General features: G+C 45.2%; 1 protein-coding gene across 5 annotated transcripts; it reads right to left on the bottom strand.

The window, feature by feature from the left end:
• Positions 1-85: 85 nt before the first annotated feature.
• Positions 86-21,285, bottom strand: NPL (N-acetylneuraminate pyruvate lyase). 5 transcript variants are annotated; one of them, XM_084851312.1, is made up of 12 exons: positions 20,845-21,285; positions 19,812-19,913; positions 17,059-17,132; positions 14,523-14,610; positions 12,226-12,283; positions 11,659-11,734; positions 9,685-9,777; positions 7,400-7,548; positions 6,400-6,446; positions 5,463-5,547; positions 2,536-2,575; positions 86-1,158 (listed from the first exon to the last, which is right to left on the bottom strand). In XM_084851312.1, the coding sequence occupies exons 2-12, from the start codon at positions 19,874-19,876 to the stop codon at positions 1,007-1,009; spliced, it is 927 nt and encodes a 308-aa protein (XP_084707438.1). In that variant the 5' UTR covers positions 19,877-19,913; positions 20,845-21,285; the 3' UTR covers positions 86-1,006. The 5 variants fall into 5 exon arrangements, with proteins under 5 accessions (XP_084707438.1, XP_084707435.1, XP_084707439.1 ...); XM_084851309.1 differs by having other exon boundaries at positions 197-1,158; positions 19,812-19,917; positions 21,188-21,285; XM_084851313.1 differs by having other exon boundaries at positions 201-1,158; positions 19,812-19,917.
• Between the last annotated feature and the right edge of the window lie 4,289 nt (positions 21,286-25,574).

The raw sequence follows: 25,574 nt of genomic DNA, 5'->3' as shown, positions 1-25,574 counted from the left end.
CTGCATGTATCCTAGAGGAGTTGAGAAAAAATCCCAGGTTCAGGATTCTCTTTAAAACAATGTTTCTCTTACTAGCCAACTGATTCCGGAGTGTACACAAAGCTTTATTCTTATCTGTACTGTTACCCCTTTGTTGCCTTAAATCAGCACTTATCCAAGAAATGGCTGCCAATTAGAGAAGACAACATTCATTAGCCATGGCAGATGTTACTCCAGTTGGATACTTTACTATTCATGAGGATATAAAAACACCCTGCAAATTTCATGAAGTTGTCTAATCTAAACATATTGGAGGTTAGAGTCTGAGTTCTACAAATGCAAAGCAAGATTAAGACCTAAAAAATCCAGTTATATGACTCTTCATTGTTTTGGGGTTTTTTTTTTTGAGATATAGAAGTGACAAGAAATACTTGTGTTGGTTAGTCCAGTCTATGCCCTTCCCTCCCCCCACCCCGCTCCTCCGTGTTGTGGAAGAATTCTAGAATTTCAGCTGACAGAACTTCTTCACTTATCTTCAAAAGTAGCAACTTCCTTTTTGTTGGAAAGCAACCATAGCCTTACTTTTTTATATTTTTTCATTTTCTTTCTTGCTTTCTTCTTCCTTCTCCTTCTGTTTTCTTTTTTCATTTCCTCCTCTCTTTTTCATTATTGCTGTCTCCTCATAAGAATACTGTATTGTTGGGAACCTGTAGATACTGATTAGGTTGTTGGTACTGTTTATTTCATTTATAAAGATAAAAATAGAATTAAAAGGTGTTTTTTTTAAAAAAAAAGAAAGCAACCATAGCCTTGGTGGACAGGAACACAGCAACCGTCTTCCACATAGACAAAGCTAGAGGACCCTGTTTGATAGTCCCCCGATAGACAGCTACTCAGTCCAGACTCATTAGCCAATTCCCTCATGAAAGCTGTCCAGTCAGCGTGCATCTCAAGTACTACATTTCAAGCGATACTGGATCACCAACTCATATGGACCATGCTTTGAAGACCACATTGATGTTTAAAATCAACTGTAGAGGCAGTTCTTTAGGCTCTCCAGTTTGGCTTTTACTTTGGCAATAAACTCCTCAGAAGCACTTGAGAGTGGAAGCCGTGGAGGACCCATTGGTATCCCCGAAACCAGAGTCATGACTGCTTTGATCTGTGCAACACCAAAGCCTATAAAGAAAAAAAGAACACACGAATAATCCCAAAGAGAAAATTCTTAAATATATCCCTTACCCCACGCCTTTACCATCACACACAGTCAATGATGTGAAGTCATTTCTTTTTAAAAAAGAAAAAAGGCTATGATAAACCAAGCAGTTTATAGCCAAACTGCTCATCCAAACCCTTTTATTTAACCCTTTTACATTTCCAGAGAAAATCCACATACATCATCCTGTTGAAATCCTGTAAGATAGAACAGTAGTATCTTCATGTTACAGATGGGGGAGGGGTCAACTTGCCTAGGGTCACCCAGTCAGTTCTCAGCAGATCTGAACTGGGGGCTTGCCAACTCATATTTGCCACACTAGCTCTCAAAGTTCAAAGCCGGACCATATCACACCGGCATATCTTGACTGGTGTGAGTATCGCTATTGCTAAAACTTTAAAACATCCTATTGCAGTTTGACTAAATTCTATTGAAATGAGCAAGATGTTGTTACAAAAAGATACAGGATGAAATACATAATTCAATCATATATATACATACACCCACCATACATAATGGAATAGACACTATCCTGTCTTTACATCTATTTGGACACTTTGGGGTTCATCACATGGGAGCAGAAATCCGCATCAATGGGCTTTCTCCATCCGGTTTAATCACAGGATTAGACTGGACCCATTTACACTGCTGTTTCTATCTTGTTATATTCCGTCTCTTACCTTTTCATGGGGTGGCTACCTTTCTGCGAAAAGCCATTACACACACTGGGGGCATTGCGAAATTTCCCTCCTGGTTCCTGCCCCTTTCCCTCCTCTCACAGATTACTGGTTTGGTTGTGATTATCACACAATGTGGGTGGACAGCAACCTCCACCGAACTGCCTGAACCCCACCCCCCACAGGCATTGGCTTCCCGGAGATTATGACATCGTGTAATGGTCCCGGAAACTTCCATGAGTGGCCAATCGTGAACGCGCGATAAATTGCAGGTGTAGAGATGTCCATTATCTTCACGTTGAACAACTTGGCAGATAAGTTGTATTTAATAAATGCATCACTGTTTAATTTCCTAATGTTATTGATAGTTATTTGTTACTACAATCTTACGATAATAATTTTAAAAATAGAAAAGAAATGCATTTGGAAACAAAAAAGTCAGAGTCAAAACAATAGGAGAAAAATTGTACCTGAAGAAAATGCTAAGGGCATTTTGTGGAGGAAAATGGGAGTAAGAGATGGTTGAATAGAGTCTTAGAGAACATATTAGAACTTCTTAGATGACAGAAACCCAAACTTATGTGGAATTCAGAAGCATTCAGTCCATTTTAGATAAACTATACAGGAGAAGCAGAAAAGGATTCAGCCTGCTGTAGTACCTACCCTGTGCAATGACGAAGCCAAGGAATTCCTGAATACAGAACTAAGAGAGAGAAAAGGAAATTATTATTATTATTATTATTAGCATTCTTTTGTATTACATTCAGTGACTCCAATTCAAAGGACAGCACTAATTTTGAAATTCCATTTGGGGTGGAGCAGAGAAGAGGAGAATGTGTCCAAAGCACTATCTAGTCTTGTTTTACAGGCTGAATTTCAGTTACTGCTGCCTGAGCAGACAGACAAGGTGCTATGAGAAGTATGGCCTTCCATATGATTATTTGCCTCTTAGCCCTCTAGCAGAAGAGGACTGAGGAATGGCAGTAGCACAGTGGCAGAGCACCTGCTTTGCACGCAAAAGGTCCTAAGTTCAATCCCTGGCATCTCCAGGGAGGGCTGGAAAGACCCCTGTCTGAAACCTTGGAGAGCCACTGATAGTCAGTGCAGACAATCCTGAACTACCTGGACCCAGGGTCAGACTCTGTATAAGGCAGCTTCCTATAGGACTAACCAGCTGGGTCCAGGAGGCAATCAGTGCCTCCTTATGTCTGCCCTAAAGGAGCCAGGTGGGAGACCTTGAAGGAGGCTCATAGAAGCTCATAGAACCATAGGGTTGGAAGGGGCGTACAAGACCATCAAGTCCAACCCCCTGCTCAGTGCAGGAAGCCTGATTCCCAGGTGGTCTCCCATCCAAGTACTAACCAGGGCTGACTCTGCTTAGCTTCTGAGATCAGATGCATCCAGCCCTTTGCTCACTAGCAGGACATCAGTTGGGAGACCTTCAGTTGGGAGTCTGAAGAAACCTTGGAAACTGCCTTGGTCACCCTGATGGATGGCCTTTGTCAAGACAACAGGGCAAATGCAACCCTATTAATTCTCCTGGATCTCTCAGTGGCTTTTGATATATTTGACCATGGAATCCTTCTAGATAGGCTGCCTGGGTTAGGGATTAAGGGCATGGTGCTTCTGCCTCCAGGCCAGCTTCTAGAAAGTGGTACATTTGCCATGGTGCTCAGGCCCATGGCACGTGCACTACCTTTCTCTATTATGTCCCCCATGCTTTTTAAGCATCTACATCAAAGGTGGGCAACTTGTGGCCCTCCAAATGTTTTGGCTTACAACTCCCAACAGCCCTAGCCAGCATAGCCAATGGTGAGAAATCATGGGTGTTGTGGATCTCCCAGATGTTTTGGCCTACCAGTTGCCCACCCCTGATCCACATGAAACTGTTGAGTGAGGTCATCCAGGGACTTGGAGGAAGGTGTCCTCACTATGCGGGTGACACTCAACTCTCTCTTTTATGTCCAGTTTAGGTGACACTGTGGAGGTGCTAAATCAGTGTCTGAAATCAGTAATGGACTGGATGAGGGTGAATAATGAAGCTCAGCCCTGATCAGACAGTTACTGGTGGTGGCTGGTTCAGAGAGGTGATATAAGCATCACATTCCCCCTAAAGGATCACATTCACAGTCTGCAGGAGGCTTATAAATCCAGTTCTGTTACAAAGTGCCTTTCACTGGCTGTGGCCTTTGCTGGACAGAGACAGTCCGGTCATGGTTACCCTTGCTTGAGTAATCTTCAGGTGAGGCTGCTATAACACACTGTAAGTACTTGGTGCTGTTTCAGAAGGCTGTTTTGGAAATGGCAGTTAGTTCAAGACACGGTTGCTAATGGCAACCAGGCACTGGAGCTTTATCTTGCCAGTTTATAAAAACAGGTCTAGTGGCTTCCAGTCCATTTCCGAGCACCATTCAAAGCACTGGTTCTGAACTTTAAAGTCCTAGAAGTTGGCCTGGGACTTGAAGGCTCACCTGTTCCCAAACCAGGCTGCCTGAGACCCAAAATCTTAGAGGAGAGGTAGGGAACATGTGACTTTCCAAATGTTGTTGGACAGCAACTTCCATCAGTCCTAGCCAGCACAGCCAATGGTGAGCACTGATGGGAGTTGTAGTCCAACAACAGCTGGAGAGCCAAGCATTCCACATCCCTGTCTTAGGGTGGGATGGCTGGCTGGGGAATGCTGGGAGTTGTAGGAGCTTTTCTGTCTAAACATGCATAGGATTGTGCTTGCCTCTGGGTGCCCCCACCCTCTGAGATGAAGCAGTCAGCGACTGAAGAGGGGTCCCTTTTGGCTGTTGCACCCCATTTCTGGAACGCTCTCCCCAGGGAGGCTCCCATGGTGCCTATTCTGTAATTTCAGCAGCAAGCAAAGTACTTTAAATTTATTTCCCAAGGCCAGTGAGTTTGCTTTATTTGTTGTTCTTTCTCTGCTCTGATTTTTTTTATTATTGTTCTATGTAGATGTTTATTTTGATGTACTTGTTTTTATTCTTTTAGGCTTTGCGAGCCACCCTAGGAACCCTTACATTGTAGAGAGGCATATGAAGTTATCAAATTAAAAAAACAAACCAATGAAGTGTGGAATGGTGTGCACAGAGGCCCTTTTAGAAAGCTGGAATCCTTCCAATCCACCAGCTGGTGGAGGAGGGAGACATCAGGGGAGTTTGGAGGAACAGAATCCAGCTCCCCTTCCCAGCAGGTGGTAAGAAGCTAATTTTCGGGGCTTCTTATAAAGGGCTTGTAGTTTCACCAGCTGGATCAGGGTGCACAATATCTGTGGAGGGTGGTGGTTGCAGCAGACAGGTTGGTATTTAAGGCACAGCAGCAGCTAGGCCATACTACACCACACACTAGTCTTGCTACAAAAGCAGGATGCGTAGGGAGGAGGGAGGATCCTCATCCAGGAGGTGATACCTGCCTGGAATCCTGTTTCTGCGTGCCCACGGCCCCATGGCAAATCAGGGTGTGCGGGAGATACATATTACTCCTAGCTATAAAGGGTGCTATAATTACTATATACAAAAGAGAGGGAAAAAAACTAGGGCCGTCTTACGTCCCACTGTAATCAGCTTCAGCCAGAAACAGAATACCTGATATTTTTGTGCTGAATCGACGTCTCCACTGGCAAAAGCTTCCAGCATTAAGTTATTTGCCTTGCCGAAGTAGTTATATGTGCTGTTAAAAAAAAAAAAAAGCAATGACCAAAGCAAAAGTAGATTCGGCATTACAGACATGTCAGCACCATCACTGCAGTTAGAAGACAGCAAGCAGAGTAGTAATTTTGATATATTATTCCTATGCAGAAGTAAGACGTGCTGCTGCACAGAGGGTGCCCTACAGAGTTATCATCCTACACATTTGTTTCACCTGCTCCCAAGCCCAGGACCTATCGCTCCCCAAAGGATACCTACGGTTTCATCTTGGCACCCATTTCCTAAGATAGTCCGGTTTCAGCAACTGCCAGGGACCCGAGGCTGCACCTGCCACCCTTTTGATTAGATTCCTTGGGAAGTCTGTACGTTCTATATGGCTGGCAAGAAGCACAGGTTCTGAAGGTCGTTTGCACACATGAGTTGTCTGCTTGAAGCCTTTCCATACAATAAAAATTATGCAGCCCACCAACTACATTTTATCAATACCAATATTCTTGCAACCCCCAAACCAGCCTTCTCCAACCTGATGCCCTCCAGATGTTTTGGACTACAACTCCCAGCATTCCTGACCATTAGCCATGCTGGCTGGGGCTGCAATGGGAACTGCAGTCCAAAACATCAGGAGGGCACCAGGGTGGGGCTGAGAGAAGAAATCAGGCAGAAACTACAATCATAGAAAGAAGAAAACTTGTATATTTCTGGCATGAAATCTTTCATACTTAGCATGCAGCTGTATAAACAAAGCTAGTGCAGCGGCAATGGCAGCAGGAAGAACGCGTTGCATAAGAATCCTTTCTACTGTAGAAGATGTGGCATCGTGACTCACAGAAGCCCTCCCATCCATGCACAAAGGACGGGTGAAAGACAGACTGACCTTCCAACTGCCCCAGTCGCTCCCATTGTCAGGGCACTCAGGAGTTGCTATATGGTGGAAAACAAAATGGTCGGGTTTATTTCCATATAGTTCGAACCAAATGAAGACATTCCAGTAGTACAGCTTGTTGCTCAAATATTTCCACACTTGCCGAGTGGAAACCACTCAAGAAGCAATCATGGAGACTCAGTCTTTGGCATACATCTGTGGAACAAGCTCCCTGATGAGGTCCGCCTGGCACCAACATTGTTCTCTTTTCGGCGCCAGGTTAAGGCCTCTCTCTTTTCCCAGGCATTTGGCAGCACATGATGAGTTTTAATCGGTCCTGCATGTGTCTGTAGTTATGACTGATAGTTCAATGTTGTTTTTAGTTATATGTTGTTTGTGTATATTGTGTGTGTGCTTTTCTGTAAATGGCTTTTAAACTTTTTTTATGTTGTATTTAATGTTTTAACTTCTGTAAACCACCCAGAGAGCTTTGGCTATGGGGCAGTAAGGAAATGCAATAAACAAATAAATAAATAAATACAGGGGAGCTTAGGCAATGAAAGGCCTTGTATAGAGATGGGTGGCCAGATGGGACTGCCATTTGCCCTCCACTTACCATTCCTCCATTGCCATCACATCCATCTACCGCTTCTCTTACCCCTAATTTCCTTGGGCTCTTTCCAGTCTACCATTGCCTGAGGCCCTTAAGGGTGGTATAACCTTCCTTCCTTCTCCCCCTACCCCAGTGTCCCCTCTTTGAATTGTTCTGCTCACTACATTTCAGCCTTCACCTCCTTTTTCCAACCATCCAAACAGCTGGCAAGTTCCTCACATGGAATTTGCCTCTAAATTTGGAGCACACCTACTTCTTGTTCAGTCAGGGAAGAAACTGATGAGATCTAGCAGTCCTTGGTAGGTCTAGCTCAAAAAACTCTACAACTTGGCTACATCGCCTTCAGAAGCCATCTTGTGGTTCTACTACAGCACAGTAATTCACATAGGAAGTCCTTACCTCATCCACACCATACAGAAGCACAAATCGGCCTTCATCATTTTTCTTCACACACCGTCCAAAATCCAGGAGGTCTCTGTCGCTGAACTTCAACCCCTGAAAGCTGGGGATCTGCTCTTTCATTCCATCTAGCAGCTCTTCAGCACGAACTAGAGAGAGAGGGTGTCATCACACGGGGCCTTTATTTTGCGATTGGGATTGGTCACTCGCAGAAGTTTGTGGATCCTGTACATGATGTCATCAACCTCCAGCGCCTCTCTTGTCCTTTCCAAGCAATTTTGTGGGGTTAATTTGAAATGGAAATAAACTAGTAATGAACAGATCCATTTCCAATTTTTCCATGGGGGAAAAAAACGTGGTAAGAAGAGCTAATCCACAGCGCCATCTCGTGGCTGCATAAATGAAACATACAGAAACATATAGAACTCCCAGATAAAGGGGGAAAAGGGAGTGAGGAGGGGGGAAGGAGGAGGAAGAGATGGGGAAATGGAGTGCATCATGATTCTGCAAAGGAAACGAAGGCAGAAAGTCCTAGTATAGTTGTGGGATTTCTGCATTGTGTGATGACACCCAGAGAGAGAAAGAGAGAGAACCACAATAAAAGATGTTTTCAAATCTTACCAGACAAGGTACCAGTGCAGACAACATAGCAGCACAATGCAGGCTGTGATTCTATCACAAAATACAATACAAATAGTGTCTTGTGAAGGTCTGGGAAAAATACCCCAGAAAGTCCCATCTTCCTTATTCATGGAAGGCAATGAGATTAGAATTCTTTGATAATGGAATGGACTACCGAGTATACTTACAAACCTAAACTGGATTACTCCCTTGCTTCAGGTCAGGAACTCTGAGAACTGTAGTTCTTGAGAGGGGCCAAGGGGTATCTAAGAGTATTCTCAGCACCCTGAGGGTAAAATCCTATAGACTGCACCCTTGATGATTTGAAGCCCCCGAACATGGAGGCTTACGGTCATCCTATGCAGGGCGGGAGGAGTGGTAGAAGCGATTTCCACCTCCCCATCCTCCTGCCTGCATTTTTCACTAGACAGGCTTTTTTACCCATCTAGCAACGGCACTTTTCAGGGGGAGGTAAGGAGGCTGGAAGAGGCTCAGGACAGCTCATATCCTGGCCTCTCCAGTCTCCTCCCTGCCCACCAAAACACTCCCTTTTCACCCTCTCCAAGGTCACTTTTCTGATTTCGGAGAGCAGCCAGTGCGGTTCTTTCTGCGCTGTCTGCAAGGGGTCAGTTCTTCCCCCCACCTTCTGAGGTCAGAGCGCTGTCTCAGGTGCAGTCAAGGGGCCATAAGATTGCTCCCTCACCAAACTATAATCTCCAAGATACTTTTAGGGAAGCCATGACAGTTAACCCTGGTTCTGAATCAGCATGGGTTGCAGACTTCAGGCTTGCAAGATCTATTTTGTTCTTACTAGGACTCTGAGATCCACAGACCGGAGCCACATGCGATAGACATATGCTTAGAATTACAGAACTCTGAGCTCAGGGATTGGTTGTGAGTTGAATGGCGCTCACGGTCCCTCCACACACAAATCCACTCCTGGCTAACCTAAGCTTTCTTCATTTCAGCAGTATAATTTAAGGCAGAGGGGAGTCATCACTATAGTTAAACGGAGTCAGAAGTCCTTGCTGATCTTCTTCAAATCACCCACAGCTCTCCCAATTGATCCAGATCTACCTTCTGCCTGCCCTTGGTATAGGTAGACCAGAAAAAAAATATCTCAGTAATACTAACATAAGTAGAGATATGCAAAATGGGACTTACATGTAGTTATTAGTACACTGCCAACTGTAACAATCTAGTGACTCTCCCAACATTATTTCCTGTGATGAAATTAGCCACCACTATTCTCCTTACACATGATTCTAATAGTATAAGTATTACTAAGCCGTTTTTTAAAATCCCTCCCATACAGAGATTTGGGTCTGTCTTGATCACCACTACATCATGAAGCACAGCTCTATGGATGTGTACCCAGAGGTCAGTCCTACAGAGTTCAACAGGGCTCATCTGGAAGTCAGGGTGTCGTCTAAGAGCAATGTTGCTTACACATAGTCTGGAGGCTCACACAGGTGAAGATAAGCCCCTCTGCGTCTGGTCAGGGCCCAGTGGGAAGACCTCCTGGAGATCCCACATACACTGTCCTAAGCTTCGTGGAGGAAAGGTGGAATATAAATGCAACATCAACCAAAAAACCAGGAACAATCCTCCTAGTTAGGTATTTCTCATAGATTAACTAGGATGGCCTGGATGATACCACTTACTTTCTACACCAGTCAGGGGAGGGATGTGGTAATAATAGAAAGGGACGCCAGGAGCTTCACACGCAACATCCCGAAAGAAGGCGACCAGCGCATCTAAAGGAGACAAAGCAAGGAAAGCAATGGGACACCTGGGCAATTTTAAAGGACAGATGAAATTGACTAAGTAAGCCAGCTTTCCCCAATCTGGTGCCCTCCAGATGTGCTGGACTACAACCCCCAGCATCCCCAGCCAGCATGGGAGTTGTAGTCCAACACATCTGGAGGGCCCCAGGTTGGGGAAGGCTGGCATAGTCCTATGTGACATGTAAGTAGTGGCCCCACCCTTACTCCACTCTTGAGGAGGAGCCATAGCTCCCAGTTCATCTGGCCCTTCGAGTTCCCAGCTGGGTCACAGTGTGTAAATCTATGGCCTCAGGTGAAAAGGCCAGAATCACTCCAGGCTTTAATTTAGGATGCCTAAACAGCCACAGCTAGTCTGTGTCAGGAGCGCCCTAGCTGCCTCTTACAGTCCCCTCCAATAGCCAACTCAAGACACAGACGAAGAGGATTCTTTCCAAGGCTTTATTCCGTTACAACTTAATGACTCTTTCAGATGCTCATCACAAGCAACTAAGCAAGGAACTGCACTGGGGTAGTTAGCAGAGTAGCCTAAACTCCAGGTAAGGCAGTTGGTCCCCGTTTGAAGGGGAAGAGCGGGAAACCTCTGAACTTATGGGCTATGGAGAGGTCCTCCCTCTTACCCGTAGATCCTCAGGACACGACCGTTGTTTTAGCGCCAAGCGGGCAGAGCGCCTCCTCTCGGTGCCCTCCATCTGGCGCCGCTCCCTGCGTCTGCGCCGAGCATCCAGCAAGACCCCCTCCTCTGCTCTCTCGCTGCCAGGGTCACTATCTCTCTCAGGAATGCAGTCAGGAGGAATCTCTCCCTTCTGCTGTGCCTGTGAGCGATGAGCAAGCTCCTCTCCCACAGGTTGTTGTTCTTCCTCAGAATCAGAACTGCTCTGGGGCTCTATGGACTCAGTTTCCACCCTGACAGTCTGGCTCAAATCAGTGGGGAGAAATGCCAGCTACATCTTGGATTAGCACAAAATGCTGGCCACACCTTGGATTAGCACAAAATATGGTACAGGAAAAGTGCATGCAGGGAAAGGCAAGAAGAAAAAGGCCAGAACCCCATATCTTCATTGTTTGTGAATGATCAGTCCAGGATGTCTAAGAGCAGAAATGTATCCAGGAGCATTACCAAAAATGTTTACGGCTTTGATACAACTTTTTGCATGCTATAGAAATGTGTGCCCTTCGGCATTTTCTTCCTGTTCCCTTGTATTTAGGGCCAGGCATACTCTGCACTTAATAATAATAAAAAAAGGAACACATACACGCATACACACACACACCTGCCCAATGTAGCCTGAGTTATGTTCAAAGAAAAGCTGGAGTTTGCAACCAGTATAATTTATGTAAATTTGCATAACTTATGCTGATCTTACATAATTAATTCTGCCTCTGCCAGTTAAGGGAAGGGACAAAAGTTATGGGGGGCATTGAATCCTCACCTCCTGCGCCCTGGAAATTTCATTCAGTCTCACTTCTGAGATTTCTCAAGGCACTGCCTGTTCATTCTCAAGCAGGTCTTTTAAGCCATAAGGGCTAGAAACGTGTTTATTTTTCAAATGGAAGCAGAGATTTTCTGGAAACTCAGTTTGTACCCAATACCACATTCTGCAGCTTTTCTTCACTCCCATGGAACATGCAAAATTCTTTGCATTTTAAGTAATGTGAAGAGGGAATGCAAACTGGGAAGCAACTGCCTAGCAAAGTGTTGGTTTTGCAGCAATAAGCAGAAACTGCCCCACACATCTTGAGGCTTTACAGTTGCACATCGCTACAATGCTGTACACCACAGACCTGAAGGCCTGCATGGGCAGTGGATGGCAAGGGGAAAAACAATTTTGTGGGATCTAATAGTCTACCCACCTTTGTTCACCTGTTTGAAGAAGGAGGGGGTGATAACAGCTATGCCATCCGCTCCTATTTCTGCTGCATGCTTAGCCTGAAAAGGAAGGATTGGGGTGAACTGAGGGCACACTTTTATATTGATAGAGACCATTATTGTCATGATAGTGCCAGAGAATAAGAAATATAAAAGGGATAACATGACAATAGCCTATATCGGACCAGTTGCAGCTGGAGTAGGAGTGTGCAAGCTTTTGAATTACACAGAACACTATTCCATATAAAATCCTGCACGATCCTACGCAATTAGATGCTTTGTCTAGTATATGTTAACTGTGTATCTATTTCCTATATTTATATGGCGCAGAATAAACAGCTCATCATACCCACACACCTCAGCACTACCCATCTAGGCCAGCTTAAGTGCAAGCACATAGAGATGGTGTGAATTGCACCATTTATTCCTCCAAACACTATCTTGCAATAATGGCTCCCAGTTGGAAGAGTTGTCTCCTTGCACACCAATGCTCTATGCAAAAACAAAAGCAGGGTCAAGGAGGAAAGTACATTTAGCACACACACACTCACCAGTCCCTTTGATTCTGGCAAACTCAGTGCTCCAACATGAATGATCACATGATCCAGCCTGAAGAAGTTAGAAAATGTTTTTTGTTTACGGTTTTGATTGGTAGGTAGGTGAAAGAAGGGAGGGTTCCTAATACTGACAGTTTGCACAACAAGATATATTTCACAGTTATTTTACTGCGTGCACATGTGTGAATCTATTGCCTGTCAGGGTTAACTAAACCTCCACACGGAAACCCATGTATTAGAGCTCTGACAATATCTATCTGCCTGCATGTGTGTTTAATAGAAAAGCTGCTTCAGGAAGGGGCAACTGAGAATGAATGGGGAAGCAAGGCAGGGGGACTTTAACTCTTTCAAAAAAGAAACAGCTGTACCAATTGAATTCCCAACGCCTTTTGACACTGGTCTCTACCAAGGGAAAAACTCTTAGAGATTTTTCTGGAGGATTCCCTCTCCCTTGCTTCTTCCAAAGAAGACCCTTTGGAAGAAGCAGGGGAGACGGAATCCTCCAGAAGAATCTCTACGCGTTTTTCCCTTGATAAAGACCAGTGTGGAAACACGTTGGGAATTCAACTGGTACAGCTGTTTCTTTTTTGATTTGGGTTTCTAGCCTTACAGTTGTTTTTTCTGGTCCCTATTGGTACTGTTGCACTTAACTCTTTCCTCACCCACCTTTTCTTCACTCCAAATTGTACCCCCAGCAGCCTCTCCTCATAGCATTTCAAGTATATTTGCCCTCATTAACATGCATTTCAAACCACATGTGGGAAAAGGTGGGGGGGGCAGGGAAAGAGTTGTGCCCCTTAAGTCCTTCCTCTGCATGTACTCAAATCACCCCTTCTGAAGGGGGTCGGGGAGGATTCAGCACATAATATGGAGTTAGGCCAGATTTCCCCAACCTGGTGCCCTCCAGACGTGTTGGACTATATTTCCCATCATGGCTAATGGTGGCTGGAGATGTTGGGAGTTGTAGTCAGATGCATCTGAAGGACAGAAGGCTGAGCAAGTCCTTCAGGTTTACATCAACATACAGATATGCACTTATCACATGTGGTAATTTGCAACACAGGGTGCCTGGGATTTCCTACACAGAGGTGGCATAAAGACATCCAGGGACTGCTTTGCATAGAGGCCTCTGTTCAGTAATGAGGTATCCAGTGAACATCCAGTTATGCAGAAAAGATATTTCAAAAGAGATTATTAATAGTAAAATAGAACACAGAACAAAATTAGAATGTTGGGGAAAAGCCCACATTTCAAACACTTGCAGGAAAAAAGAAAGACCTTGGATCCCATCCTCCATTCTTACTTCTGCAGGCTGCCCATAACCTCTCCTCTGAAGCTGCATGTTATTCAATGAAGAAGTCAAAAGTTGTATCTCTTTCAAATGTCTCAGGTGCTGAGAAACCGCAAATTGGGATGTGAAATGATTTGGTCCAATCACAGCTGCTTCATAGGTCAGATCCCTGAACTCTTAAGGATCTCATTTGATTCTAACTGTTCTTATTGGAATCTTCCTTCTGTTTCTGGACCAGGATTATGGCAGTCCAACTGGGCTTTCTTCACACAGAGCTTTTATCTTGTGATTGAGATTGCTCCTTCACGGAAGTTTGTGGGCTCTTGACATGACACCATGAACCTCCAGGGCATCTCCTGCATGAAATGCCCTTTGTTCCATTTTTAAATAGATCACAGAGAATGAGCTATCAAATCACCCCGCTGTGTTCCGCTTGAGTTCCCTCCGTGAAAAGAGGAAAAGCGGCAAGAAGAGGAGCGAGATCGATGAAAGATAATGGAAGATTCAGATACAGGGAGAAGGAGGGGGGACAGGGAGGGGGGAAAGGAAGTGGGTGAAAAAGGGAGTCGTTGTGATCCTGCATTTAAAATGGAAGCAGAAAGCCCCGTTTTAAATGCGGGATTTTAGGCTGGTGTAGAGATGCCCCAAGATTCCTGTCAAGAGGGCAACATTCTCCCTTTCCCCCTATCCCAGTCTCTCCTTCCGTGTTTTCTCCCTGCAAGAAATCATTTGGGTAAGACAATATAGACACAGTGCTCCCATTAAAAAAAATCACTTCCTATTTTCCCTTCTCTTTCAGCAATGGTGACTAAGCCAGGCAGTAACTTCTTGTAACTTGTTGCTTCAGCAATATTCTCATGGCTCCCCAGTCCCTGACTTTTAAAGCAACAACAAAAAAAGGAAGTCAACAGTGCATACAGATTTCACAATCAAGCATCTTTGCTTAGATAGGCAGTGATTTTTCACAATACATTGCAATCTTTCCCGCAGAGTTACTCACTTATCTTTGCCCTTGGCCACCCACTCCTCTGCCAGCTGCTTCCTCTCCTGAACGCTCAGAGACAGGCCTTCCCCTGTTGTCCCATTCACTGTTTTAAAAAAGAGATTTTGACACATACAGGAAGGATGGAATATTGTTCTCTGGAGGCACTAAGTTTGAAGGAAGCCCACTTCACATACCATTGCCTACCAAGGCACACCACAATGCAGCAGGGCGATTCCCACTTGCCATACCTTCCCTACAAACAAAACAAATTTAAAACAAACAAATAAACCAAAAACTGTGGTGCAACCAAAGGCTTGGCTGCCGTAAGACAGAGCCCTATGGCACCTTAAAAGCCTAGCAGATTTATTGCAGCATAAAGCTCTTATAGGCAAGGTTCTATTTCAGGAAGAAGTACAGTCAGGACCAGAAATATTGGAACAAGGATAACTATTTTGGCAGTTGGCCTCTGTAGTCGAAAGGAAACACACCCAGATGGGGGCGAAGTCAGGACTTCCAGCTGTAATTCAAGGGGTTTGACAAAAGTAGGGCACTAACCATTCAGAAAGTACAGCCAGTGGCATTCACACACCCCCATCATTGGTGGCTCATAAGTAATGGAACAAACCAACATCATTTCAAACTGAAGGATCGCCTTTAATACCTGGATGAAAATCCTTTGCAGTCAATGACTGCCTGAAGTCTGGAACCCATGGACATGACCAAATGCAGAGTTTCCTCCCTCAAGATGCTTTGCCAGGCCTTTACTGCAGCTGCCTTCAGCTGCTGCTTGTTTGTGGGTCTTTCTGCCCTCAGTCTTGTCTTGGGTAAGTGAAAACATGCTCTATTGGGTGGAGATCAGGTGACTGACTTGGCCATTGAAGAACATCCCACATCTTTGCCTTCAGAAACTCTTGGGTAGCTTTTGCTGTATGTTTTGGGTCATGATCCATCTGCAATATGAAACGGCGTCCTATCAGTCTGGCAGCATTCGGCTGAATCTGAAGAGAAAGTATAGCCCTATACACTTCAGAATTCATCCTGCTGCTTTGATCAGCAGTCAGGTCATCAATAAACACCAGTGAGCCGGTTCCATTGGCAGCCATACATGCCCATGCCATAACATTGCCTCCACCATGTTTGACAGTTGACGTGGTATGCTTTGGATCATGAGCTGTTCCTTTTTCTTCTCCATACTTTTCTTTTCCCAACATTCTGGTACAAGTTAATCTTGGTTTCATCAGTCCAAAGAATCTTATTCCAAACTGGGCAGGCTTTTTTAGGCGTTTGCTGGCAAAGGCTAATCTGGCCTTTTGGTTCTTGAGCGTTACCAGTGGTTTGCACCTTGTTGTGAAGCCTCTGTATTTACATTCATAAAGCTGACTGTACATGTTGACAATGACATGCCTACCTTCTCAAGAGCGTTCTTGACCTGGCTAGATGTTGTGAAAGGGTTCCTCTTCACCACGAGCGGAATTCTGTGGTCATCCACTTTAGTTGTCTTCTGTGGTCTTCCAGGCCTTTTGCTGTTGCTGAGCTTGCCAGTTAATTCCTTCTTTTTCAGGATGTTCCAAACTGTTGTATTGGCCACTCCCACTGTTTTTGCTATCTCTCTGATGGGTTTATTTTGTTCCCTCAGCCTAATGATGGCCTCCTTCACTCGCATGGACACCTCTTTGGATCTCATGTTGGGAGTTCCAGTGAACAGCTACCAAATGCAAATGTAACACTCAGAACCACCTCTGGGCCTTTTCTCTGCTTCATTGGTCATGGGGTACCCAGGAAACAGGCCACACCTGGCCATGCAGCTGCTTGTCAGCCATTTGTTCCATTACTGATGAGCCACCAACGATGGGTGTGTGTGTATGCCACTGGCTGTCCTTCCTGAATGGTTAGTGCCCCACTTTTGTCAAACCCCTTGAATTACAGCTGAAAGTCCTGACTTCGCTCCCATCTGGGTGTGTTTTCTTTCAACTTCAATGTGGTGGTGTACAGAGGCCAACGGCCAAAACAGTTATCCTTGTTCCAGTATTTCTGGCCCTGACTGTAGGTGCCTACCAAAAAAACCCTTGCATTACAATAATCAGTTAGCATGTTAAGATACCCTAAGCCTCTCTGGCTGCAATTCTCCAGATGCAAGGAGAATATAGCCAGCCATTTACCAAGTGATTACCTACCACACTGTGCATGTAATCTCTTGATATTCTGATTGGCCATATTCACATGTCACTTGAAGCCATGAATTATAATAAATTATAATTCTTAATAAATCATCCACCCTGTTTGCTCCCACTTAGTCCCTCCCTTGAGAGTAAACAAAGTAGGGAGCCTTTTGCATGACACCCGAACCAAGGCTTTTGGCTTTATTGCATCCAAACAAGTCAGGATTGTAAGCCAGCTTTAAACAAGAGTTTGTTGTTGGCTTATGGATCCTGGCTTGTTTGGGCGCACTTGGTTGTCTGCATCTCAAATTGTACCCATTTCTGTGCAGGCCCTCCCATTTATACGAAAGCAAATGCTCTTCATGACAAACACATTATAAGCCATATCTTACCAAATACACTCCTCACACCTTGCTCATTTATCAGGTAGTCCACATATTGGCCAACCACAGAAAGATTGATTTCTCTAAAGGAAAGAAATGCAAGACAGCAGAAATTACTACTTACAAAATTCATTTACAAGTAATATCTTGCAGATTGAATTCCTTAAGAGATGCAAGCTTTAAATAAACAGAACTTTCTTTCCCCTGGTCTGTGATTGACACAAAACACGCAGTAATTGGAAATACGTAGCTGTAATTAGCTCATTTCCCCCAAAACACTTTTACCAGATTGAAAAGCAAGGAGAAAAGGGTCCCAGGCTACCTCACAGTTCGCACCAAGATCATAATTGTCACTCAGTGTCTCACCACTTGTTGACTGAGGTAAACTAGTTAATCTGTGAAGACGGACAATCTTTGTTTACTGAGGCAGTGCGAGGCCCTCTCTATTTCAGGAGGGCAATGAGACACTGACTCAGAGATACGTTGTTGAGAATGACATGGCTGACATGCTGCTTCCCTCCTTGGCGGACACTACTGGCTTGTAATTTCCTGGAGTTGCCCCTTTCAGCTCTTATCTTAGGCCTTCAAGTTGTGCAAGGCCCAAAGAGCCAGACTGGTGCAGCTAGGCAATTTCAGTCTCTGGTCTTATGCTGCCCCCATCCCCGTCTTTAGGTGGCAATGTGAATTACTTCACTTCCTTCAAAATGTGGCAGGCCAGCCCTGCTGTGTTGCTCTCCAGCTCATTTTGCTGAGTGGAACCCTAAAATCCTGTGCTAATGGCATCACTGGCCAGACAGCACAGGAATCAGCAAAGACCTGCTTGTTTGTTAAACAGGAAGGCCACCTCTATGGTTTATTTCTGTGGTGGACCGACTTCTGTCTTGTACAGTCTCCTGTATTTTAAAACTAGTATCGTCATGGTCCACCAACGGATTATCAATTTATGAAGCAGGAGATCCTTAATTCTTAACAGTTAAGGTTTGGCTACATAGTGTTGCAGCACCCATCCTCTGGAATGCTTTACCAACTGTCGATCAACAAGCACCCACAGTTCTGACATTTAGACATCTTCTCAAGACCTCTTCACACAGGCTTTCCCCGAAGTGTGACCCAGCCAGATATGGTCTGTTGCACACAGCAGAGTGTGCAGTTTTACTGCTGATTAACATTTTTATCATTGCATTATTTTATTGTTATATTTTATTATTGTTTTGATGATATTACATTTTATGTTCACCGCTTTGATATCTCTTTGAAAGCGATACATAAATTTGAACAATAATAATAACAATAATAATTCATTTTTAAATTATGGTTATTATTATTTACATTTATATCCTGACTTTTTTCCTCTTGCAATGAACCCAGGGCAGCTTACATGAACCTTTCCCTCTCTATTTTATCCTCACAACAATCCTGTGAGGTAGGTTAGCGGGAGACTCAGTCACTGGCCAAAAGTCACCCAGCGAGCTTCATGGCCGAGTGGGGACTAGAACCTGGATGTCCTGAGTCCCAGTCCAACACTCTAGCCACTATACAACACTGTATTGCATATTATAATTATTATACTTATAATGCACACTTCAATGAGTCACAGAATATACACTTGCTTAAGAACAGAAGGAGTACCTTACAGGACCAGACCAATGACCACCAAGTCCAGCATTCTTTGCAAGAAGTGCAGAAACCAGCAGGCACTGGATGGTCCACAGGAAATTGGCTAGTGGTGAATGGTAATCTTTCTTATGCCCACTCCTGGTTTATTCCACACTAGAATCATAGGACTGCAAGGGAATAGATCCAATCCCCTGTCCCAGCCTCCCCAAACCTGGTGTCTTCCAGATGTTTTGGTCTTCAACTTGCAGCATTCCTTACCATTGGCCAGGCTGGCTTGAGCTGATGGGAGTTGCAGTCCAAAACATCTGGAGGGCACCAGGTGGGGAAAATGGCACTGCCCTGAAGCAGGATTCTCCAACTCTTACAGAGGAACCCATGTGGGATCCACAGAGCTACTTTAGGCACACGCAAGGACTTGTGTGCACCCAGTGGGACCGTGAGTCCCCTGCTTCTCTTGAACAGCAGTCCACATCACAAATCGCTTTTGAAACACCATTCACTTTCAGAAGTAGTTTGTCATACACAGCATGGGAGGCTCCTATTTGGGAAACACAAGTCCCAAGCCCTTGGATGCATGACTAAATGACTGGTTATTTGGATTCTGGTTGTAATTATTAGTGCTGTCCATGTACATGGAATCTTACAGAATAAACATAAGTTATATACACGCACATACACACACAAATACAAGGGACAGGTCACTGCTCCAAGGAGCTGACAATATAAATGTCTTTGGGGGAGAAAACAGTAGTATACAGAGAGGCTTAGCAGGAATAGGGGGAAAAAAGGTGGTACTCTCTAGGTCAACCTTTCCCAACTTGCCAGCCTTCTGGACTTCAACTTCCATCATCCTCAGTCAGCATGGCCAATGGTCAGGAATGATGGGAGTTGTCATCCAAAACATCTGAGGGGTCCCAAGTTGGGAAAGGCTGCTCTGGGTTATAGTGCATCCCAAGAAAAGAGCTGGCAGGAAGAAGTCCCACAAGTTCATTGCCATTCTGAAGTCCACTTCCACCGTCCTTTTAAGTAATTTGCATACGGGCAATGACAGATATGATACATCAACTCTAGATTTCAGCCAGCTATTAATTTAAGAGCCCACCAATGAATACTGCCATTGCTTTTAGGGCCAAGGGAATATTTACCCATCCTGAGTCATTGGAGTGATGGTGGCTGCCACCAGGCCCTGCAGTTTCTTTTGATGTGCCATGGAGCAGTCAGAGAGAAGTCAGAGAAAAGGAAGAAACCTGGCTGGAACAGGAAAATAAGTATGTGTTGAGTAACCTCTGTTAATACCAAAGCCTTGCAGACAAAGTCCAGGACAAACAGAATTTGGTCAACGTCTTTCAAGAACAATACCTATTATTTGTACGGCCATACATCAGCACTGATACAAGGCATAAACAGCAAGAACACGAGTTTCAGCCCAACACATAAAGACGACCTGGCCATAAACAGCTTCATCGATTAACCCCACGACACGTAATAATGAGGGGATTCACTTCCACAAAAACGTGGCGATAGCCACCAGCTTGCATGGCTTTGGAAGGGGGATAAATGGATGGAGAATAAATCGTGCTTAGTCTTGGCAGCTAAACGGAATCTGCATGTTAAGAGACAGTAATACCTACTGCCTGCTGCAAGGGGGACAACAGGAGAAGGTTCTTGCCTTCACACCCTGGTTGTGGGGCTCCTGGAAGTATCTGATTGAGCACTGCATAAAAGAGGATACTGGACCCAGGAGGGGGTCCAGGAGGACTTTTAGGTAAAATCCAACGTAAGTCCCACTTAAAGGAAACCCACTGAAATAAATGAGACTGAAGTTAGTCATGACTAACTTAAGTCCTGTCCATTTCAATGGGTCTACTCTAAGTAGGGCTTATGTTGGTTTACGTTCTAAGAACAAAAAGGTAACCTCCCCTTTGCCCCGACCAGCTCTGTTTTGCACCTGCCCCGCTAAGTTTTAATGCAGCCATCCCCAACCCGGTGCCCTCCAGATGTGTTGGACTACAACCCCTGGGGATGCTGGGAGTTGTAGTCCAACACATCTGTAGGGCTCCGGGTTGGGGAAAGCCGGCTTACTTAGTAGGTGACATCTGTTCTCCAAAATTGCCCAAGTTTCCAATGGCTGGCAAGTCCATCGGCCGCGACAGTTTGGCATCTTGCGCACGAACTCACTTCCTGGACTCTTCTTGACCCAATATGAAAAGACTTTAATGGCCCCGCTTCCAGGCAGCTCTCCCTGTGCCAAAAAACGCAGCATACTGTCAGCATCATGTGCTCCTTGCAAGAGACGGAGAACAAGGTCGGCTGCAGCAGCACAGTCGCCCCGCGGCTGGCGATCCCCGGAGCTTTGGCATAACCATGTCAGAATCTCATTATTGTCCCCCAGAAGCCTTTTCCCCGGAAGAAAGAGCCAGTCTGCCCTCGAGCTCTCCCGTGCCAACAGAAATCTCTTGCGTTTTGCAAACCAGCCATGCACCCGACGGACACAACAAACCACCGCGAAGAGACCGCTCACCTATCCACCGCTACACGCCCCTGCCGCGGGCTTCGGGCAATTCAGTTCTGTGCCAAACCGAAGTTGCAGTTCCTTCAAAACAATAAATCACTGAGCATGCCCGGCAGATCCGCGCAAGCTCAGAATCAACATGCGAGCCCACTGCCCTGAATTCAGCCTTCCGATAGAGTGTCAGGAGTTTGCTGGCTGGGAGGGAGGCGACAACAGGGATCCAGCGCGGTGAAACAGCTAAGGGCGTAATCTTGTGCACGTTTAGGCAGAAAAAAGTCCTACACCACTCAGCATATGCTGACTGGGGAATGTTGGGAACCGTAGGGCGTTTTTTTTTTTACTTTCTTGGGCTCCAAGATCACCGCAGACGGTGACTGTAGCCATGAAATTAAAAGACGCTTGCTCCTTGGGAGGAAAGCTATGGCCAACCTAGACAGCATAGTAAGAAGCAGAGACATCACCTTGCCGACAAAGGTCCGTCTAATCAAAGCTATGGTTTTCCCAGTAGTAATGTATGGCTGTGAGAGCTGGACTATAAGGAAGGCTGAGCGCCGAAGAATTGATGCTTTCGAACTGTGGTGCTGGAGAAGACTCTTACGAGTCCCCTGGACTGCAAGGAGGTCAAATCAGTCCATCCTAAAGGAAATCAACCCTGAGTGCTCATTGGAAGGACAGATACTGAAGCTGAAGCTCCAGTATTTTGGCCACCTAATGCGAAGAGAAAACTCCCTGGAAAAGACCCTGATGCTGGGAAAGACTGAAGGCAAAAGGAGAAGGGGACGGCAGAGGATGAGATGGCTAGATAGCATCACGGATGCAATGAATATGAACTTGAGCACGCTCCGGGAGAGAGCGCAGGACAGGAAGGCCTGGCGTGCTCTGGTCCATGGGGTCACGAAGAGTCGGACACGACTGAACGACTGAACAACAACAACAACAAAACCTGCGAAGGATTGTGCCTTGAGATACTTATGTACACAGGGACAGAACTGGTTTTGCGGGGTGGGTAGGAAATAGTTGCGCTCAGCGATGCTAAGTTTTAAGAAATGTTACCGTTATTAGTTTATTTTTAGATGTGTATCCTTCCCACTCCTGAAGCCCAGGGTGAATAGTAACATTAGCCGCACAGCCCTATACGTGTCTGCTCAGCAGGAAGCCCCACTGAGTCCAATGGGACTTATTCCCAGGTGAGTCAGCATGGAATGCAGTCTTAAACAGGCAAAAGCAAGAATTGTTAGGGCGCGGACCTATGCACGTTTAGACAGGAAAATGACCTACAACTCCTAGCATTCCCCAGCCAGATTGTCTGGGGCATGCTGGGAGTTGTAGGGCTTTTCTCTGTCGAAGCATGCATAGGATTGAGCCCTAACAAGGCCTAACAAATTTGTTTTGGTGTAAGCCAGCCTTTCCCAACCTGGTGCCCTCCAGACTACAACACACATCATCCCCACCCAGCATGGGCAATAGCCATGGGGGCACCAGGTTGGGGAAGGCTGCTCCAAGGGCTTGAATGTACAAGGAAACAGCTTAAGGGTTCATGAAGATGACTTTAAAAGGCCTGTTCCAATGGCAGTAGCATATCCTGTCCACACATAATGGGAAAGGGTAGCCATGTTGCAGGGAAATAGCCCATTTGCCATTTTTCCTGAAATAAAGAGGGGAGGGGTGGGGAAATCACTTGACATACACATCTAAGTGCAGTTAAAAGCACAGATACACACAACATTTTCATGTGCAAGGCACTGCTGGAGTGAGAGGAATAGCTCTGTTGGTGTTCGCTAATTTTCTTTGCAAAGGGTTTCCTGAGCAGTCCTGTGCTCAACCGTTGCGCAAAAAACAAAACACACCTTCCAAAACTTTACAAAAGGTCACAAAATGGCACAGTCATGGGTGGAAAGGGAGTTGCGTTACTTGCCACTAGTAATGTCACAAATGTCGTCCAGTAAGGTGACAGGGACCCACACAACTGCAAGAGCCAGTGTGGTGTAGTGATCAGAGTGTTGGCCTGGGAGTTGGGAGATCCAGGTTCTAGTCCCCGCTCGGCCATGGAAGCTCACTGGTGCTCTGGGCTAGTCACTGACTAACCTACCGCACAGGTTTGTTGAAAGGATAAAATGGAGATGAGGAGGAGGATCATGTACGCCGCCTTGGGCTCCTTAAAAGAGAGGCAGGATATAAATGTAACACATACATAAATAATAAATTCTCTGCAGCAATTGCCATAGCTGAGAGAAGTTTCTTCCTGGCAAAATACTGTGTTTTGAGCACTAGAATGACCTTTTGCAGAAAAGATGCCTGGATTCCCTACAACAGTTTACCCTGCAAAAAAATAACGTGGCACTTTTTGTTTGCAAAACATGAAACTGACACCAGAGGGCACTGGATGTACAGAAAAGTGAAACATAGGCTGAGGGTGTGATTTAAGATGGGGAGGTTAACCCCTCTCTACCCTCGCTGCAGTCCCTATCCAAATCCATCCCATCTGTTTTTTGAAGAAGAAAATTACGTTAGGAGTGTCAGTCACAGAATATGATGTGTAGTTTGGCACTAAATCTCTCCCATCAAAGATTCTAGTTTGCCTCTTAAAAAAAAACAAAACCACTTCTCTAACATTCCAGCACACACTTCCAGCCCTACCAGAAGTCTTGAACTGTAACAGGTAACCAAAAATAACAAGTAAATCACAATGTTTGAGAGACCTTGCTAGATGTATCACATTACAGTGTATTTTACACCGTTACTGCTTCCCTTAAAACAGCACTGATGCTCAGAGAATTATGCTGTAGCCTGTAAATCAGGTATGGGCGTCTTGTGACCATCCAGATATTTTGGCCTACAACTCCCATGATCCCTCACCACTAGCTATACTGGCTAGGGCTGATACAAGTTGTAGGCCAAAACATATGGAAGGCCGCAGGCTGCCTGCTCCTGCTGTAAATGGACGCTTCTAGTTCAGTTTTGGTATCTCAGTGCTGAGGAGAGAGAGGGGGGATGTGTTTCCATGAGCGATTTACTTCGAATGAGCTGCGTGTGGAGGTCATTAGGGATACATGACATCATGGCCATCTAGCAGCCTCCCCAGCGTTTATTGCGGAAAAAACAGTTCTTCTGAGACTGGTTATAGTCTGGCTTTTCCTGTATACTTCAGTTCAGTTACGGTCCTGTTGGGGTGTGTTCCATCACCTGCACTTGCATTGGTATCAAGGTCCTGCCCATGGGGGTGTGTTGCTCGCCTACCCATGACCTCACTGACCCAACCCTTTCCCTCCCTGTTTTCTGGAAGTTTCACCGCCATTTTGGAGCAGGATGCTGAGGGACCAACTTTTAAAAAAAACTTTGAAAACAAGAGCTAGATCATTAGTTTGTATAAGCAAGTACTCCCACTACAGCCTGAAAATCAGGTTTATCTCAGGTCGCTTCCCCAGAACTACATGTGGGGAGGATCCATGGCTGATATTCTTTTGTGTCCTTTGGATCTGGGAAACAATGCCGCAAGCCTCATAGTCCAGTTTTCATATTACACGCTAAGGCGCTATCTCATTATAACACTATTGCGCAGTTCTTCCATCAATACGCATACTCTCTGTGTCAGTATCTTGCTATCACTCTATCACCCAATCATGCAAAAGCACTAACATGCATTTGCGCTATTGCGTGAGGTAACGCTATTGTGCGATAGTGCATTAATTCAGGTGTTCCTGCTAACTCCTGTTGTAGTCAATGAGGCTTATTCCCGAAAGTGCACTATCGTGCATTTGCAGATGTGGGGAGTGTGAACTCTGGGAAAAACCCATACAATCTGTCTCACCAACGTGGCTGCATTCTTCACCCATGGCCCACAGATACATTGAAGCAAATCATGGAAGACCAGCACCTTCCTGGCTGTGGGGATGGCATGGGAAGGACTTCTGTATCAAAGGCTGTGGGGAAAAGGGGGCTTCTCCCCCTGGTTTCCTTCAGCTTTAATGGGACTTCAGTGAGACTATTCTGGACTGTAGCTGTTTCAGCTCTAATCTTTAAATTGTAAAGTGGCCTGGGATATATACTATCAAGGACAATATATAAATAGCTCTGGAAGGAGTGAGTTATGATGAACAGCTAGCTCATGAATCCCAATTTCCTTGGTAATGTAAAACAGATAATACCATTTGTGTAGATGGTGTCATTATGTAGTTTAGTCACCAGGTGGCGCTGAACTTGGTTGCATCTAGGTGGAATCGGGCATTTGCTGTTGCTGTTCTTGTCCGAGAGAGATTATAAAGTTTGTGTCTAGTGTTCTGACTATTGTGTCCTCTAAAAAACGGAGGTGGGCAGAAGGTCGATCTCCAGATGTTTGGACTTCATCTCCAGAAAACTCTGCAAGCATGGCCAATGGTCAGGAATGCTGGGAGTTGAA

The sequence above is a fragment of the Heloderma suspectum genome, chromosome 4 (assembly GCF_057233095.1).
Source record: "Heloderma suspectum isolate Gila_16-S chromosome 4, 16-S_ref, whole genome shotgun sequence".
Classification (NCBI taxonomy): domain Eukaryota; kingdom Metazoa; phylum Chordata; class Lepidosauria; order Squamata; family Helodermatidae; genus Heloderma; species Heloderma suspectum.
Note: the sequence above shows the minus strand (reverse complement) of the source record. Positions and strands in the feature narration are given on the sequence as shown.

Coding starts and splice junctions, on each gene's coding strand:
- NPL (XM_084851312.1), bottom strand. CDS start 19,876: ATGGCACATCAAAAGAAACTGCAGGGCCTGGTGGCAGCCACCATCACT. Junction 14,611..17,058: donor AGGTGTGAGGAGTGTATTTG/GTAAGATATGGC, acceptor TTTTTAAAACAG/TGAATGGGACAACAGGGGAA. Junction 1,159..2,535: donor TGGCTTCGTCATTGCACAGG/GTAGGTACTACA, acceptor TTTTCTTTATAG/GCTTTGGTGTTGCACAGATC.